The 15503-nt window shown below is 38.6% G+C and overlaps 1 protein-coding gene across 1 annotated transcript; it reads left to right on the forward strand.

Moving 5' to 3' along the window:
- Positions 1-13904: 13904 nt before the first annotated feature.
- On the forward strand, positions 13905-14787 carry LOC143630927 (gamma conglutin 1-like). Its single transcript, XM_077099811.1, has 2 exons — positions 13905-14672; positions 14770-14787. Exons 1-2 carry the CDS (start codon positions 13905-13907, stop codon positions 14785-14787), a joined length of 786 nt encoding a protein of 261 aa, XP_076955926.1.
- The last annotated feature ends 716 nt before the right edge of the window (positions 14788-15503 follow it).

Consider the following 15503-nt stretch of genomic DNA (forward strand, 5'->3'; position numbering starts at 1 on the left):
AATAAAGTTCTTATGGTTCGATCTGCTGGTGTCAAGAAGCCTAAACCCAAGAACCGGGGTAATAATGGTAAAGGCAAGAAAAAGGTTACTGTTGCTGCCAAGTCTGCCACCAACACTAACAAGGGTGTTGCAAAGGTACCACCGCCGCCTCCTGAGGAGCGCCAGTGCTACAGGTGCAACAAAATGGGACACTGGAAGCGTAACTGTCCCGACTATCTTGCTGAGCTGAAAAGGGAGAAGACCAATGGTGAAGGCTCCTGTAAAGGTATTTCCATTTACGTTATTGAACTTTTCACTGTCTCTAGCAACACATGGGTATTGTTGGAATATCGTATGCCCGAGACACGTAATTAGGTTAATGTGACTAGTTGTGTTTGATCCAAGTCGGGTCATACCCAATAACGAGTTAGACACACACCAATTATGTATTTGTTGAGATATGATCTATAAAACAAATACAGAACACGACACATTCAGAAATCGGGTTTCTGAATATTTACTTGAAAGTGTTAGATAAATTAATTGGTTAATTTATTTATTCAAATAATTATTATTGGAATGATTATTTAACTATGTATTCTTTTATAAAATGGTTTATAAAAGATGGGGTGTTTATATATTTTATAAAATATAAAATATAAAATATAAAATAAAAAAAAAAAAAAAAAAAAAGGTTATAATTGGGGCCGGTTTTGGGTGGGCCCCACACCCCATGTCTTGGTCAATATCATGTCATGGAAAAGGTTGAGTATGGGTAACTTAACCTAACATCATGGGCATATGAATGATGATAATAAATAATGATCAAGATACACCAAAAAAAAAGATACACTTTTCAAGTAACCAAACACAACTCTTCCTTTCTTTCTTTCTTGCTTGTTTACGGCCAAAAGAAAAGGAAGGGCTCGGGTCTCGGTTTTTTCGTGTTCAAGCTTCCTAGCATAGCTCGGTGTGTGTTGGAGGCTCGGGGTATATTCCGTTTGAGGGTTTTCCTTTGAAAGTCTAGCATTCACATCATCATCTTCTTCAACCATCTACTAAACTCTTAAAGGGTTAAGAATGTAAGTGTTTACAAGCTTGATAGTTTAGCTTTTCCGTATCATTTGATCCTTGCTTCGGGTTTCTAGTAAATAGATTATTGGTAATCTTATAACATGAATAAACTAGGTTATTCATGAACATATACATATATAAACACATGGATACATATGTTTAGTTTGTAAATATCACGCTTCCGCCTTAATTGTGACTAGTTAAATGGTTAACTAAGCTTGTTAATTTCATAGAAACCCAACAAATGGCATCAAGAGCCGGGATACGGGAAACTAAGCTTCGGGTTCTCGGTTTTATATTTTCCCCTTGAAAGATTTTATACAAAAAATTAACATGCATGATTTTTTTTTGTATTTAATCTTGTTATTGTTTTTGGCTTTGTTCAAAAAAAAAAAAAAAAAAATTAAAACCGAGAAAATGGGCCGAAGCCCAATTCGGGTGAATTTGGGCCGAAGCCCACTTTAACATGGTTATTGGGCTAACCGGAAATTAAAGGGAAAAGCTATATGGACCGAAGCCCATTTTTGGTTAAATGGGCCGAGCCCATGAGTTTTTTAATTGGGCCGAAGCCCATGTGTTTTGCACATGTGGGCCGAAGCCCATAATCACGTTATTGGGTCAAGCCCAAATTGGGTTGGGCTAGGCCCGATAAAGCCAAGGGGTTTTGGAACGGGTTCCTAAGACATAACGGGTTATGTTTGTTAATACTAGACCGAGCCGTAGACCAAGTGGATGTTTGTTTGTGGTTGATGTTGTGATTGTAGTTAATTATTCAAGTTTCGGTTTGTAATAATTAATTAGGGGCAATTTTGTAATTTTGTAATTATTTATTCATATGGGTATGTAATAAATAGGTTATTTGTATTATCTTTATTTTATAGAAAAATGTATTAGGACATTTATTTTGTAAAATAAAGAAGATTGCAAAATTGGAAGTTTGGGCCTAATTGGGCCGGGTATGGTGATAATGGGTCTCACAAGCCCATTAAAGGGATTCAAACCCAAAAGGACCTAAGCCCACCAATTGAGCCCAAATGGAAGCTTATGGAAGCTAAGGCCCAAGTTCAAGTCCAATGGATCACAACGGGGTTGAAGAAGATGCTCGAAGCATTTGGATGCGGGATCGAGTGGGAGCTACAACATCCATGTGTCATGTGTCCCTTAGGATCGGACCTAAGATACACACTTGTTTCGGCTAACAAGTGTGGTCTAACTTAGTGGCTCGTGTCTAGTATAATTGTGTATGCTTGTTAATTAATTGATTGTTTGATTGTGTGGTTGTTAGATATTAGGATATCAACTTCGTCACATAGAATTAATTAACAAAGCATAAAACGGGTTCTAATAATTATCGGTAATTACGTGACACATAGTTTAATAAAATGGATTTATTAACTAGCCGTCTCACGCCCATAATAAAATGGCTTTATTATAAATTAGAATTTTGAAAATGGTTTCAAAATATCATGTTACTAAATGCATGTTAGAACATGATTTAAAGTTTTACAACTAGAATTATTAAAACTAAAAATCCCTTTTAAAATTAAGGATAATAAGTTAAACACCATCCTTTTGTATAACGCTTAACATATTAGTAAGCTCTTAGTGGGAAAAAGGTCACCTAACCGCGTAGAGTAAATTAATATGTTGAGGTAATATTGGCATATAAATGGGAAAAAGGTCACCTAACCGTTTGTATATTAATATTACAAGTTGATACAAGTAGGACGACTTAAATTAGAACCATGTGAAGAGGGTCACCCAAGCATGGGGTCTAATAGGTGTTGATGGGATAAACATGCCGACACGAAATATGATTTCGAACCGGTCCCATAAACTCTAGAAGTTGCAAAAGGGTTTGCAATTGTTATGAATAACTACCTTGATAAACCGACAATGGGAAAAAGGTCACCTAACCGGAGTCGGGTTTATCGTTGGGTTCTAGATTTTAATTATTAATTATATTTGGTATATATATAAAAGGGTATTAATAATTAAAAAGGTAAAACACTAAAATGAACTTAATTAAAATTCTGCAGATGGCCGCACACGTCGACGACAACATAATCCCTAACGTCCAAAATGTCTCTCTCCGATCTATTCTCGCTAAAGACCGTCTTAACCACAATAACTTTTCGGATTGGTTCCGAAATTTAAGGATTGTTCTAAAACAAGAAAAATTATATCATGTTTTGGAAACACCTATCCCCGAAGAACCGGAAGAGGGAAGTGAGGTCGAATATATGAATTGGGTCAAACTCACGGAAGATTCCATTCAAGTGTCATGCCTCATGTTGGCGACTATGGTTCCCGAAATCCAAAAGGATTTCGAAAACCATAATGCGTACGACATGATTACTCAACTTAAGGAAATGTTCCTTAAGCAATCAAGAGTTGAAAGGTTCGAAACGGTTCGAGCCTTGCATGCATGTAGAATGGATGATAATCAACCAGTTTCAACTTATGTACTTAAGATGAAAAGTTACATTGATCGCCTCGCCAAGCTCAATTGTCCCATCTCAAAAGAGTTAGCAACGGATTTGATCCTTAACTCTTTGTCGAAAAGGTTCGACACATTCGTGTTAAATTATAACATGAACGGGTGGGACAAAACCATTGGAGAACTTCACTCAATGCTTAAAACAGCCGAGGCGAGCATGGGCAAAAGGGTTTTACCCATGTTTGCGATCAATGAAGGTAGATCCAAGAATCGATCTCAACCCAATCTTAAGGCTAAGGTAGCCAAAAGAAAGGGTCCTCCTGTGCATCTTAAGGGTAAGGGCAAATCACCGGTTATGGCAAAGAAACAAAAGGTTATGGAACCGAGGGGTCATAAGGATGATCCTTGTTTTGGTTGTGGGGAGACCGGACACTGGAAACGCAATTGCCCGGTCTACCTAAAAGAGCTAAAAGACAAGAGGAATGCGGCGCATACCTCGGGTAATGTCTTTATGATTAATGTTGAGCTAAATCTTATTTCTTCTAACACATGGGTATTGGATACCGGATGTGGAACTCATATTTGCAATTGGTTGCAGGGGTTCAAAAAGAATGAAGACTTAAAGAAGGGCGAAGTGAATCTTTTCATGGGCAACGGTGCAAGGGTGCACGTGGTCGCTAGAGGAGACTTCACTTTATCGCTTCCAAGTGGTTTGGAAGTTGTTTTGAGAAATGTTTTGTATGCTCCTAGTTTGACTAGGAACATTATTTCTGTGCACCTTCTTAGACAATGTAATTTTGACTTTAAATTTGTAAGATCAGAAATGCATGTATCATCTAATGGTATCTTTTATTTTAAAGCTGTACCAAACAACGGTATTTATGAATTGGTTCATGATAATACCTTAAATAGCTCATTATATCAAACTTCTACTAAAAGACTCAAAAAGGATTTGAGTGATTCCTACATTTGGCATTGTCGCCTTGGACACATAAACAAGAATCGTATAAATACTCTCCAAAAGAAAGGTCTTTTGAAAACAAACGAGTTAGGTTCGTTTGATGAGTGTGAATCCTGTATTCAAGGCAAGATGACCAAAGAGCCTTTCAAAGGTACAAATGAAAGGGCTAAGGATTTGTTAGGTATCATACATACGGATGTATGCGGACCTTTCAAGCCAACTAGTAGGAATAGTGAAAGGTACTTCATTACCTTTACCGACGATTTTAGTCGATATGGGTATGTTTATCTAATGAAACACAAACATGAAGCCTTTGAAATGTTCAAAGAATTTCAAAATGAAGTACAAAATCAGCTCGACCGAACAATCAAGGTACTCCGCTCCGATAGAGGAGGCGAATACCTAAGTGAAGCTTTTCAAAGTCATCTTAGAGATTGTGGGATTATTTCACAGCTCACTCCTCCTGGAACTCCTCAACATAACGGAGTATCCGAAAGGAGGAATCGAACACTGTTGGACATGGTTCGATCAATGATGGCACGAAGCTCACTACCGCCATCATTTTGGGGATATGCGCTACTCACAGCGGCTCGTATTTTGAATATGGCCCCGACCAAAAAGGTGGATCGAATACCCTATGAAGTGTGGCATGGAAAGGTTCCATCCTTTTCATATTTAAGGGTATGGGGATGCATAGTTTATGTTAAACGTGACACCCCAAATAAACTTGAGGCTCGATCCATCAGGTGTATCTTCATAGGATACCCAAAGGATGATATAGGATATATATTCTATGATCCTAGTGAACAAAAAGTGTTTGTTTCACGCAAAGGATACTTCTTAGAAACTAGGTTCCTTATGGAAGGACCTAGTGAAAAGAGAGTGGAACTTGAAGAGGTTCAAGAATCACTGGATGATACACAGTTGGTCGATACTAGCTTTCAACACGAGGATGTTGAAGATGATCAAATGGTTGATCATACACACGTTGCTCGCAGATCTAATAGGATTAGTCGACCTCCCAAGAAATATGGATTTCTTGTGGATGATTGTTACTTGGTCGATTCGGATGAACCGATCTCCTACAAAGATGCTATGTCACAATCTGATTGTGACAAGTGGCTTGAAGCCATGAGCGCCGAGATGCAATCCATGCACGATAACCAAGTTTGGGAATTGGTTGATCGTCCACTTAACTCCAAACTGGTTGGATGTAAGTGGGTCTTCAAAAGGAAGACCGATATGCATGGAAATTTAGATACTTACAAAGCACGACTTGTAGCAAAAGGTTTCACGCAAACTCAAGGGATTGATTATGATGAAACCTTCTCGCCGGTCGCGATGCTTAAGTCGATCAGGATATTATTTGCCATTGCAGCTCATTTTGATTATGAGATATGGCAAATGGATGTCAAGACCGCTTTTCTAAATGGATATCTTGAGGAAGATGTCCATATGGTTCAGCCTGAAGGTTTTGTCGATCCATCTAATCCAGATAAAGTTTGTAAGTTAAAGAAATCAATCTACGGGTTGAAACAAGCATCACGAATGTGGAATCATCGTTTTAATGAAGAAATCAAAGCGTTTGGTTTCGTCCAAAACGGTGATGAGGCGTGTGTGTATAAATGGGCTAGTGGGAGTATAATCATTTTCCTTATTTTGTATGTCGATGATATACTTTTATTTGGAAATGATATACCAAGTATGGAAAACGTTAAAGCGTGGTTAAGTAGTCGTTTCTCAATTAAGGATCTTGGAGAAGCGACATATATCTTGGGAATAAAGGTCTATAGGGATAGACAAAGGAAATTGATCGGACTCAATCAAAGTGCGTACATTGATAAAATCCTGAAAAGGTTCAGGATGGAAAACTCTAAGAAAGGTTTGGTACCTATTCCTAGAGGAACCGTGTTGAGCTCATCCCAAAGTCCTAGCTCTAAGGAAGAGCAGGATAGGATGAAGCATGTTCCTTATGCTTCGGCAATAGGATCTATTATGTATGCAATGATGTGCACCAGACCGGACGTCTCGTATGCTTTAAGCATAACGAGTAGATACCAGCACAACCCAGGTGACAGTCATTGGATGGCTGTCAAGAATATATTAAAATACCTTAGAAGGACTAAGGATATGTTTTTAATATATGGGTCTGGTGAGGAGGAACTCGTCGTAAAGGGTTACGTGGATGCGAGTTTCCAAACTGACCGAGATGATTCTCGGTCACAGTCGGGATATGTCTTCATTTTGAATGGAGGCGCTGTCTCTTGGAAGAGTTCGAAGCAGGATGTTGTCGCGTTATCCACTACAGAATCTGAGTACATCGCCGCTTCAATGGCAGCCCAAGAGGCTGCATGGATGAAAAAGTTCATCATGGATCTAGGGATTATCTCTACCATTCAGGAGCCCCTAGAGATATTCTGTGACAATGAGGGTGCTATTGCACAGATTAAGGAGCCTCGTGCTCATCAGAAAACGAGGCACATTGAGCGCAGATTCAACTACATAAGGGATGAAGTTGAAAAGAGAAAGATATGTATTCATAAAGTTCATACCGATCAAAATATTGCGGACCCACTCACGAAGCTCCTCGATAGGCCAAAGCATGAGGGTCATGTTTGTGCATTAGGACTTCGGTATTCTAGTGAGTGGATTTAATCTGTATTTAGTGTTTGTATAAGAACGAATGTAATGGGTATCTCATGAAAATTAATTATATTTTAATTATTAAATGAGTTATGTTCTATATTTGCATGTTTAATCCATGAATGACTTATGTTGTTCTAAACGTCCGTAGTCGATCATGCTTGTGGGAACAAGTATGAAGGTAAGACTATTATGAACCCGGATTGGTTGATATTCATGTGATGAATATAAGGCATAGGTTTGCCACCAAGGTTCATAGATATTTGTGGGATACAAATATTGGACATGATCCGCTCTCAAGGATCACTGCATAGAGTTAGTGCAACTGATCATAAGTAATCCTTGAGTAAAGGCGAGTATCATTGTGTCCTTTGACCTGAGATGCATATTGGATCTGGTTTTTTCATCAAGTCTGATAACTTGACTCTCTTCTTTGTTTTTCGGTAACACGATGACGTAAAAGAAAGAGCTCAGATATCATACGAGATGTCAACAAGGATGTATGCAGTCAAGATGGGATTTGTTCCTCTTATGTGTTGAGAGTTTAGATGTCTAAGGCCTGTTAAGTTAAATCAATGAGAGAATGATCAATCTGTGTCTCTTCGATTTGACAGGACATCTAGCAACAAAGGGATGTAATGATAAGACTTACCTATATCATATCAAGTATGGACTTGAAGGGGATGATGTTATTGAATGGCACTTAGTCAAACACACTAGGGATGGTGAACTGTTGTTAGGCGGTATTCACCATTAGCGTTAACTACCTATGAGTCTCGTGCAAGTGGGAGATTGTTGGAATATCGTATGCCCGAGACACGTAATTAGGTTAATGTGACTAGTTGTGTTTGATCCAAGTCGGGTCATACCCAATAACGAGTTAGACACACACCAATTATGTATTTGTTGAGATATGATCTATAAAACAAATACAGAACACGACACATTCAGAAATCGGGTTTCTGAATATTTACTTGAAAGTGTTAGATAAATTAATTGGTTAATTTATTTATTCAAATAATTATTATTGGAATGATTATTTAACTATGTATTCTTTTATAAAATGGTTTATAAAAGATGGGGTGTTTATATATTTTATAAAATATAAAATATAAAATATAAAATAAAAAAAAAAAAAAAAAAAAAAGGTTATAATTGGGGCCGGTTTTGGGTGGGCCCCACACCCCATGTCTTGGTCAATATCATGTCATGGAAAAGGTTGAGTATGGGTAACTTAACCTAACATCATGGGCATATGAATGATGATAATAAATAATGATCAAGATACACCAAAAAAAAAGATACACTTTTCAAGTAACCAAACACAACTCTTCCTTTCTTTCTTTCTTGCTTGTTTACGGCCAAAAGAAAAGGAAGGGCTCGGGTCTCGGTTTTTTCGTGTTCAAGCTTCCTAGCATAGCTCGGTGTGTGTTGGAGGCTCGGGGTATATTCCGTTTGAGGGTTTTCCTTTGAAAGTCTAGCATTCACATCATCATCTTCTTCAACCATCTACTAAACTCTTAAAGGGTTAAGAATGTAAGTGTTTACAAGCTTGATAGTTTAGCTTTTCCGTATCATTTGATCCTTGCTTCGGGTTTCTAGTAAATAGATTATTGGTAATCTTATAACATGAATAAACCAGGTTATTCATGAACATATACATATATAAACACATGGATACATATGTTTAGTTTGTAAATATCACGCTTCCGCCTTAATTGTGACTAGTTAAATGGTTAACTAAGCTTGTTAATTTCATAGAAACCCAACAGGTATATGATACCGGATGTAGTTACCACATCGTTAATGTCTTGCAGGAGCCTGAAAAATGGAAGAAGCTGAAACAAGGCAGCATGGAACTCATCGTTGGTGATGGGAAGAGAGTCCCAGTTTTTGCAACTGGCACATATCGTTTTGCTTGTCCATGTGGCCTTGTAGTTACTTTGAATAACTGTTTGTTTGCACCTGGTTTGACCAGAAACATTATTTCAGTTTCTTTGCTATTTGAACAAGGATTTAAGTATGCTTTTAATGGTATTGCTATTTCTGCCTACTTGAATGATAACTTTTATTTTGAGGCTAAGCCTTGACATGGTATTTATGAGATTGATGTTCAAATAAACAATAATGTATATAATCTTTCTAAACATATCAGATCTGGCATCAATGATACATTTCTATGGCATTGCCGACTTGGCTACATAAGCAAGGCACGAGTTAGAGATTCCAATCTGAGGGGATTCTTGAATCCACAGGACCGGACTCTTTTGATGACTGCGAATCTTGCTTAGCTGGCAAACTCGCCAAAGACTCCTTCACTCATATGAATGAACGAGCAAAGGATCTACTAGGAATCATACATACTGATGTATGCGGCCCTTTCAGAACCATGTATAGAAATCATGAAAGATACTTTTTTTCTTTTATTGATGATTATAGTCGATATGCTTATGTGTATCTTATGAAACACAAGCATGAAACTTTTGAAAGGTTCAAAGAGTTTCAAAACGAAGAGGAAAACCAACTCGGGAAAACTATTAAAATGCTTCGATCAGATCGAGGTGGAGAGTATCTCAGCTCAGAATTCATAAATCATCTAAAAGAGCGTGGAATTGTTTCATAGCTCACTCCACCCGGCACACCCTAACACAATGGCGTGAGCGAGAGGAGAAATCAAACCTTGCTAAACATGGTCCGATCGATGATGTGTAGAACTAACTTGCCTCACTCCATTTGGAGCTTTGCCCTTATGACCGCCGCCCGCATTGTCAATCTGGCTCCAACTAAAAAGGTAAGCAAAACCCCATATGAGATATGGCATGGGCGTAAACCCAATTTGTCTTTCCTTAGAGTATGGGGATGTGATGCATATGTCACCAGTGATTCTAATGACAAGCTCGATCCTCACGGCGTAAAAGTTGTTTTCGTCGGATACTATAACCAAAGCGGATATTATTTCTTCCATCCTGATACAAATAAGATTTCTATCAAAAAGGAAGGGCCACTTCCTCGAGAAGGAAATTCTCGATCGAGGAACTGGAAATAATATTGTCGATCTTGAAGAAATTTAAGAACCACAAACAACCGCTGAGGAAGTTGGAACGTCTGATCAACAAGTTGTTGTTGCTGATACATCAGACATAAACACAAGCGTTCGCAGAAGTAATAGGACTAGCGTACCAAATTCTAAATACCTATGGCATCTAGATGGTCCCGTAGTCCTCTTAGTAGCCGAGTCAAGCGACGAACCTACTAATTACAAATCTGCTATCTTAGATCCGGAATCTGAGAAATGGCAAAATACCATGAACGCCGAGATGCAATCTATGCGTGACAATCAAGTCTGGAACTTGGTTGAGCTACCCCTCGAGTGTCGGGCAGTAGGGAGCAAGTGGATTTTCAAGAAGAAAACCAACATGCACGGTAATGTATACACCTATAAAGCACTGCTAGTAGCGAAAAGCTTTACTCAAACTCAAGGTGTTGACTTTGGTGAAACCTTCTCGTCCATTGCTATGATTAAATTGATCAAGGTGTGCAAACTGAATAAGTCCATTTATGGACTCAAACAAGCATTTCTCAAATGGAATCTTTATTTTGATGAGAAAATCAAAGAGTTTGGTTTAATCAAAAATGAAGATGAGCCTTGTGTTTACAGAAAGGCTAGTGGGAGCACTATATCATTTCCCATCCTGTATATAGATGATATACTGATAATTGGAAATAACATTCCTATGCTTAAGGAAGTTAAGCACTGGTTGGGACCTTGTTTCACAATGAAAGATCTTGGTGAAGCTGCTTATATTCTTGGAATCAAGATCTATCGAGATAGGTCTAAGCGGCTTCTAGGGCTAAGTCAAAGTACATACATAGACAAGGTAATGACACGCTTCTCAATGGATAACTCCAAGAAAGGAGCTGTCCCCGTGGCTAAAGGAACCATGTTGAACAAATCACAATCTCTGGCAACGAACATTGAAACTAAGCACATGTAAGCAATTCCATATGCTTCAGCGATTGGTTCTATCATGTATGCTATGTTATGTACTAGACTTGACGTCTCGTATGCGTTGAGCATGACTAGTCGTTTTCAGCAAAATCCTGGCATTGCCCATTGGACTGCAGTAAAGAACATTCTTAGGTACCTGAAAAGGACCAACGATATGTTCTTGGTGTTTGGAGGAGTGGAAGAAGAGCTCACTGTAAGGTGTTACACTAATGCTAGCTTCCAGAATGATCGAGATGTTTCTCACTCACAATCTTCTTGGATGAAGAAATTCATAGCCCACCTCAATCTGGTTCCAAGTTTTCTGAAACCGGTCAACGTAATCTGTGATAACACAGGAGCCATTGCTCAAGCCAAAGAGCTCAGATCTCATCACAGGGTCAAGCACATTCTAAGTAAGTTCTACTATATACAAGATATACTTGAACTATGAGACATCATAATAAGCAAAGTAGACACAGATCAAAACCTAGCTGACCCGTTCACTAAACCGATGACTCAGGACAAGCATGATCATCACAAAGATGCTATCGGTGTTAGATTAGCTAGTAGTTTGTTTTGATTTAGTATTTGGATGTGTGAACATTTAAACAGTTATACTTTTGAGTTCTCTTTTGATTTAATGGTTAAATGCAAATGTTAAATAATATAACTGTGTTCGGTTTTAATACGTTTAATCCATTAATATTGTATTCTAAATTATCCGTAGTCGGTCAGACTCGTGGGAATGACTCTGAATTAAGACTATTCTGACTTTGGACTCAAGGAGTTGACTTCCAAACTCACAGACCTCATTATAAATGACGTTGGATGTAACTCACATCAAATCATCTTCATGGATCTTAGTCATAAGATGTTTTGATACCGGTATACTCATTTAGTATCCTTAGACATGAGATACATATTAGAACTTTCGTTTACTAAAGGTTATTCTTTGATGAGTGTCAACCGCTGTCGCGTAACTGCCAGCTATAAAGGCATTGGTTGGGGATAATCTGAAGTTCAGTGGGAGTTGTATGTATTCAAGATGGGATTTTGTACTATTACATGATATGTAATTGTTAGACATCTTGGCGCCCTCGTTGATTCAAACTGGTAAAGTGTGAGGCCTCACCCAAACTAACTGTGTGTTTGATTGGACCACTTTGATTCTAGATCGAGAACTATAATGATTGAACGCCATATGAGATTGAACCTGATCCATGTCTCATTGTTCAATTAATGTCTTATCAAGGTTGTAAAAGTCGTTAGGTGGTCCCAGGCGGTCGACTGGGGAGTCGCGACTACTCGGGAATAGTCGGGGATTACTCGGAAAATACCTACGGAGTACTCGGTCGAGGCGGGGAGTACGCGATCTAGGCGGGGAGTAATCGGGGAGTACTCGGCCGCCTACTCGGGAACGATTACCATAAATTCGTTATCTTGCAATAGTGTATCCAAGATTGTTTTGGTTAATGAATTTAAAATGTTATAACCTGTTGGGGGGCAGCTACGTGTAGCTAGAGCACCGCTGGCTGTCAGTATTGAGTAACTTAACCGGAAACCGTCCAAGTGCGAGACTGTTGGAATTATGGACCAGTTCGGGTAAGTCAATACGGCCAACCGGGTTATGACCCATGAGAGTTACACCGTGAGGTAACGAACCATAAACCCGCTTAAGTTAGTTAACCGGGTTAGACACTTTAACGAGATAAAATTACATGGAACGGGCTTTGGAGCAAGACATGGACTTATTGGCCCATTAGGTTTATAACTAATTAGATTAGTTAAACCTAATTGAGGGGTTATAAATATATGATATTTTATAACCTGAACCTAATCCTGACAAGTCCACCTCCTTCTTCCTCCACCCTAGTTGCCGGCCACCTGCTCCACCGCCGCTGCTTCACCGCCGGCGCATGACCAGCCGCCGCCGCCTATCCGCCACTGTATGCCGGTTCTGTCGCCGCTGACCAGTCGTTGTCCGCCGCCGCCGACCACGCCTCCAGCCGCTGCCGCACACCACCACCGCTGCCGTTGCCGTCGTGCACCGCCACCATTGGTCGTTGATCTTGTTGTGTCACCTAGCTCGGTTCGTTAGCCTTCGGTGTCTCAACCGGTTAATTATTAACCGAGGTAAACTTAAATATATTGTTAGTTTATAATTATATGTTTAATGTTTTTGACTCGTATTCGTATTGTCTGTAACCGGATCCTGTCAGGTTTAGTTTTCGGTGCTAATTAATTATATATATTCCGCTGCGTATAATTATTAATTAATATGATTAATTATTGTTTGTCACGTTTATTGAACCGGATTTAATAAACAAAATATTAACTGATCATCACTGAAACCCAACAAGTCACATGTTCCATTGGTCGATGACTCTTTCTTATAAATTCATGGTTACCTTTAAGACTCTTAAGGTAATTAAACAAAGTTGTCCTGTTTAAACAAACTATTGAGCTGTAGTTTCTGTCTTGATCACGTAAAGTGCCCACCTAGACCACGTCTTGTGTCATCGACGATAAAGCCAAAATCCTTATGACTCATTCCCAGACGAAATTCATTTTGCGTCGGTGTAAAAGCAAATATATTTATCTGTCCTTCCAAAATATATTATACATAATACAACTATAATATGGTAATTAGTTAATTAAGTTTATTCTTTGCAAATGATTTTAATTACTAATGCTTTATGTATTTGTTTTCTTTAAAGTATAAACGCAAAAATGAAAACCTAAAATAATATGGCAAGCACTTCCAAGTCTTCCTATATAAATATGTTGGATGCTCTTTCAAAACCTACAAAGATCCAAATATGCTTTTTCTTCTACAATTACTCATTATCATTCTAGCCATCATCTCGCATGAACATGAAGTTATTGCTGTTTATGTTCCACCATATATTTCTGTAGTTAACAAACATACGGATGCTGCTAAGCCTCTATATACTGTTCCAGTCGTGACATCCTATGTAGACATGCAATTCTTGCAAGAAAACTTCCTTATAGATATCGATGCTCCCTTCACCTGGCATGACTGCATCGTGCAATGGAACATATACCCATGCAGTTGTCCCCCGAACAAGATTTGTGTATCTCCTGTTTCCTGTAAAGAATTTGAATGCACGCAAGTGCGAGCTTCGTACTCCTATAAGAACCCGTCTTGCTCTCCAGAAACCAACAGTTCGACGTTACCTGGTTGGGGATTCTGTACATGCCCGGTCAATGTGGTAAACCCCATGACTAGTTCGTGTGATCAAGCCCTTCTCAACTATGACATTTTTTCATCCCCTATTTCGGCATGTGCTCCTTCTTCATCATTTGCATCGTTTCCTGTGAATGTTTCTGGTGTCATGGCATTTTCGTCCTCGATTTATGCCTTTCCAGCTTTCTTAGAACCAATTAAAAACACATTAGCTCTATGTTTACCTAGCAAGTCGTCCGCCCCTGGGGTTCTATTCAATGGAAATGGTCCTTATTACCTTCCACCGCAATCAAACGTCGATATCAGGAGTTACCTTTCTTATACTCCGTTGTTAAAGCATCAAGATTCTTTTGGATACTTTATCGAGGTCAATAGCATTGTAATAAAAAAGAGATCTTTCAATGTCCCAGCGAATACTATTATCAAATGGAATTCAAAAATTGTTTTTATTTTCTTGTGTTTGTTATGTTTACAAGGAAAAAGATACAAAATAAATACACAGACAAATCATATAATAATGGAAATACAATAAAAAAAGGTTGTGGATTCCTTAATCTTGGGCTGCAACGGTCCTTTGTTTGATGTCAAAAGGGTGTGATATCTCTTAATCAAGGAAATGATTATTATAACTTTATTTATTTTTTCTAACACTCCCCCTCAAGTTGAGTAGTAGGGTTTCCAATACTCACCTTGCCAAGACAATTACTAAATATTCTTCCATTGACAGCCTTTGTTAATATATCTGCTAATTGATCTTCTGATCGGACAAACAGTAACTGTATAATTCCACCTTCAATTTTTTCTTTGATAATGTTCCGGTTAACCTCTATGTGTTTTGTACGATCATGTTGGACATGATTCTCTAAAACTTGTATTGCAGCTTTGTTGTCACACATAATCTTACTTGCTTCGGTCGAAGGGAACCTGATCTCAGTCAAAAGTTTACGGATCCATATGACTTCTGCCACGCCTCGTGCAATCCCTCTGAATTCAGCTTCAGCGCTGGACAAAGCTACTACTTTTTGCTTTTTGCTTCTCCAAGTCACCAGGTTGTCACCAACCAGAGTGAAGTATCCTGATGTAGATCTTGAGTCGTCTTTATCTCCCGCCCAGTCTGCATCAGTATATAACTGGACCTTCAGATGTTTGTTTTGTTGAAAGAGAACTCCATAGCCTACTGTTCCTTTGAGGTATCTGATGATCCTCATTA

This window comes from Bidens hawaiensis, unplaced genomic scaffold (assembly GCF_021521415.1).
Source record: "Bidens hawaiensis isolate Kalapana, Puna unplaced genomic scaffold, B.hawaiensis_p1.1 tig00005851_1, whole genome shotgun sequence".
Classification (NCBI taxonomy): Eukaryota; Viridiplantae; Streptophyta; class Magnoliopsida; order Asterales; family Asteraceae; genus Bidens; species Bidens hawaiensis.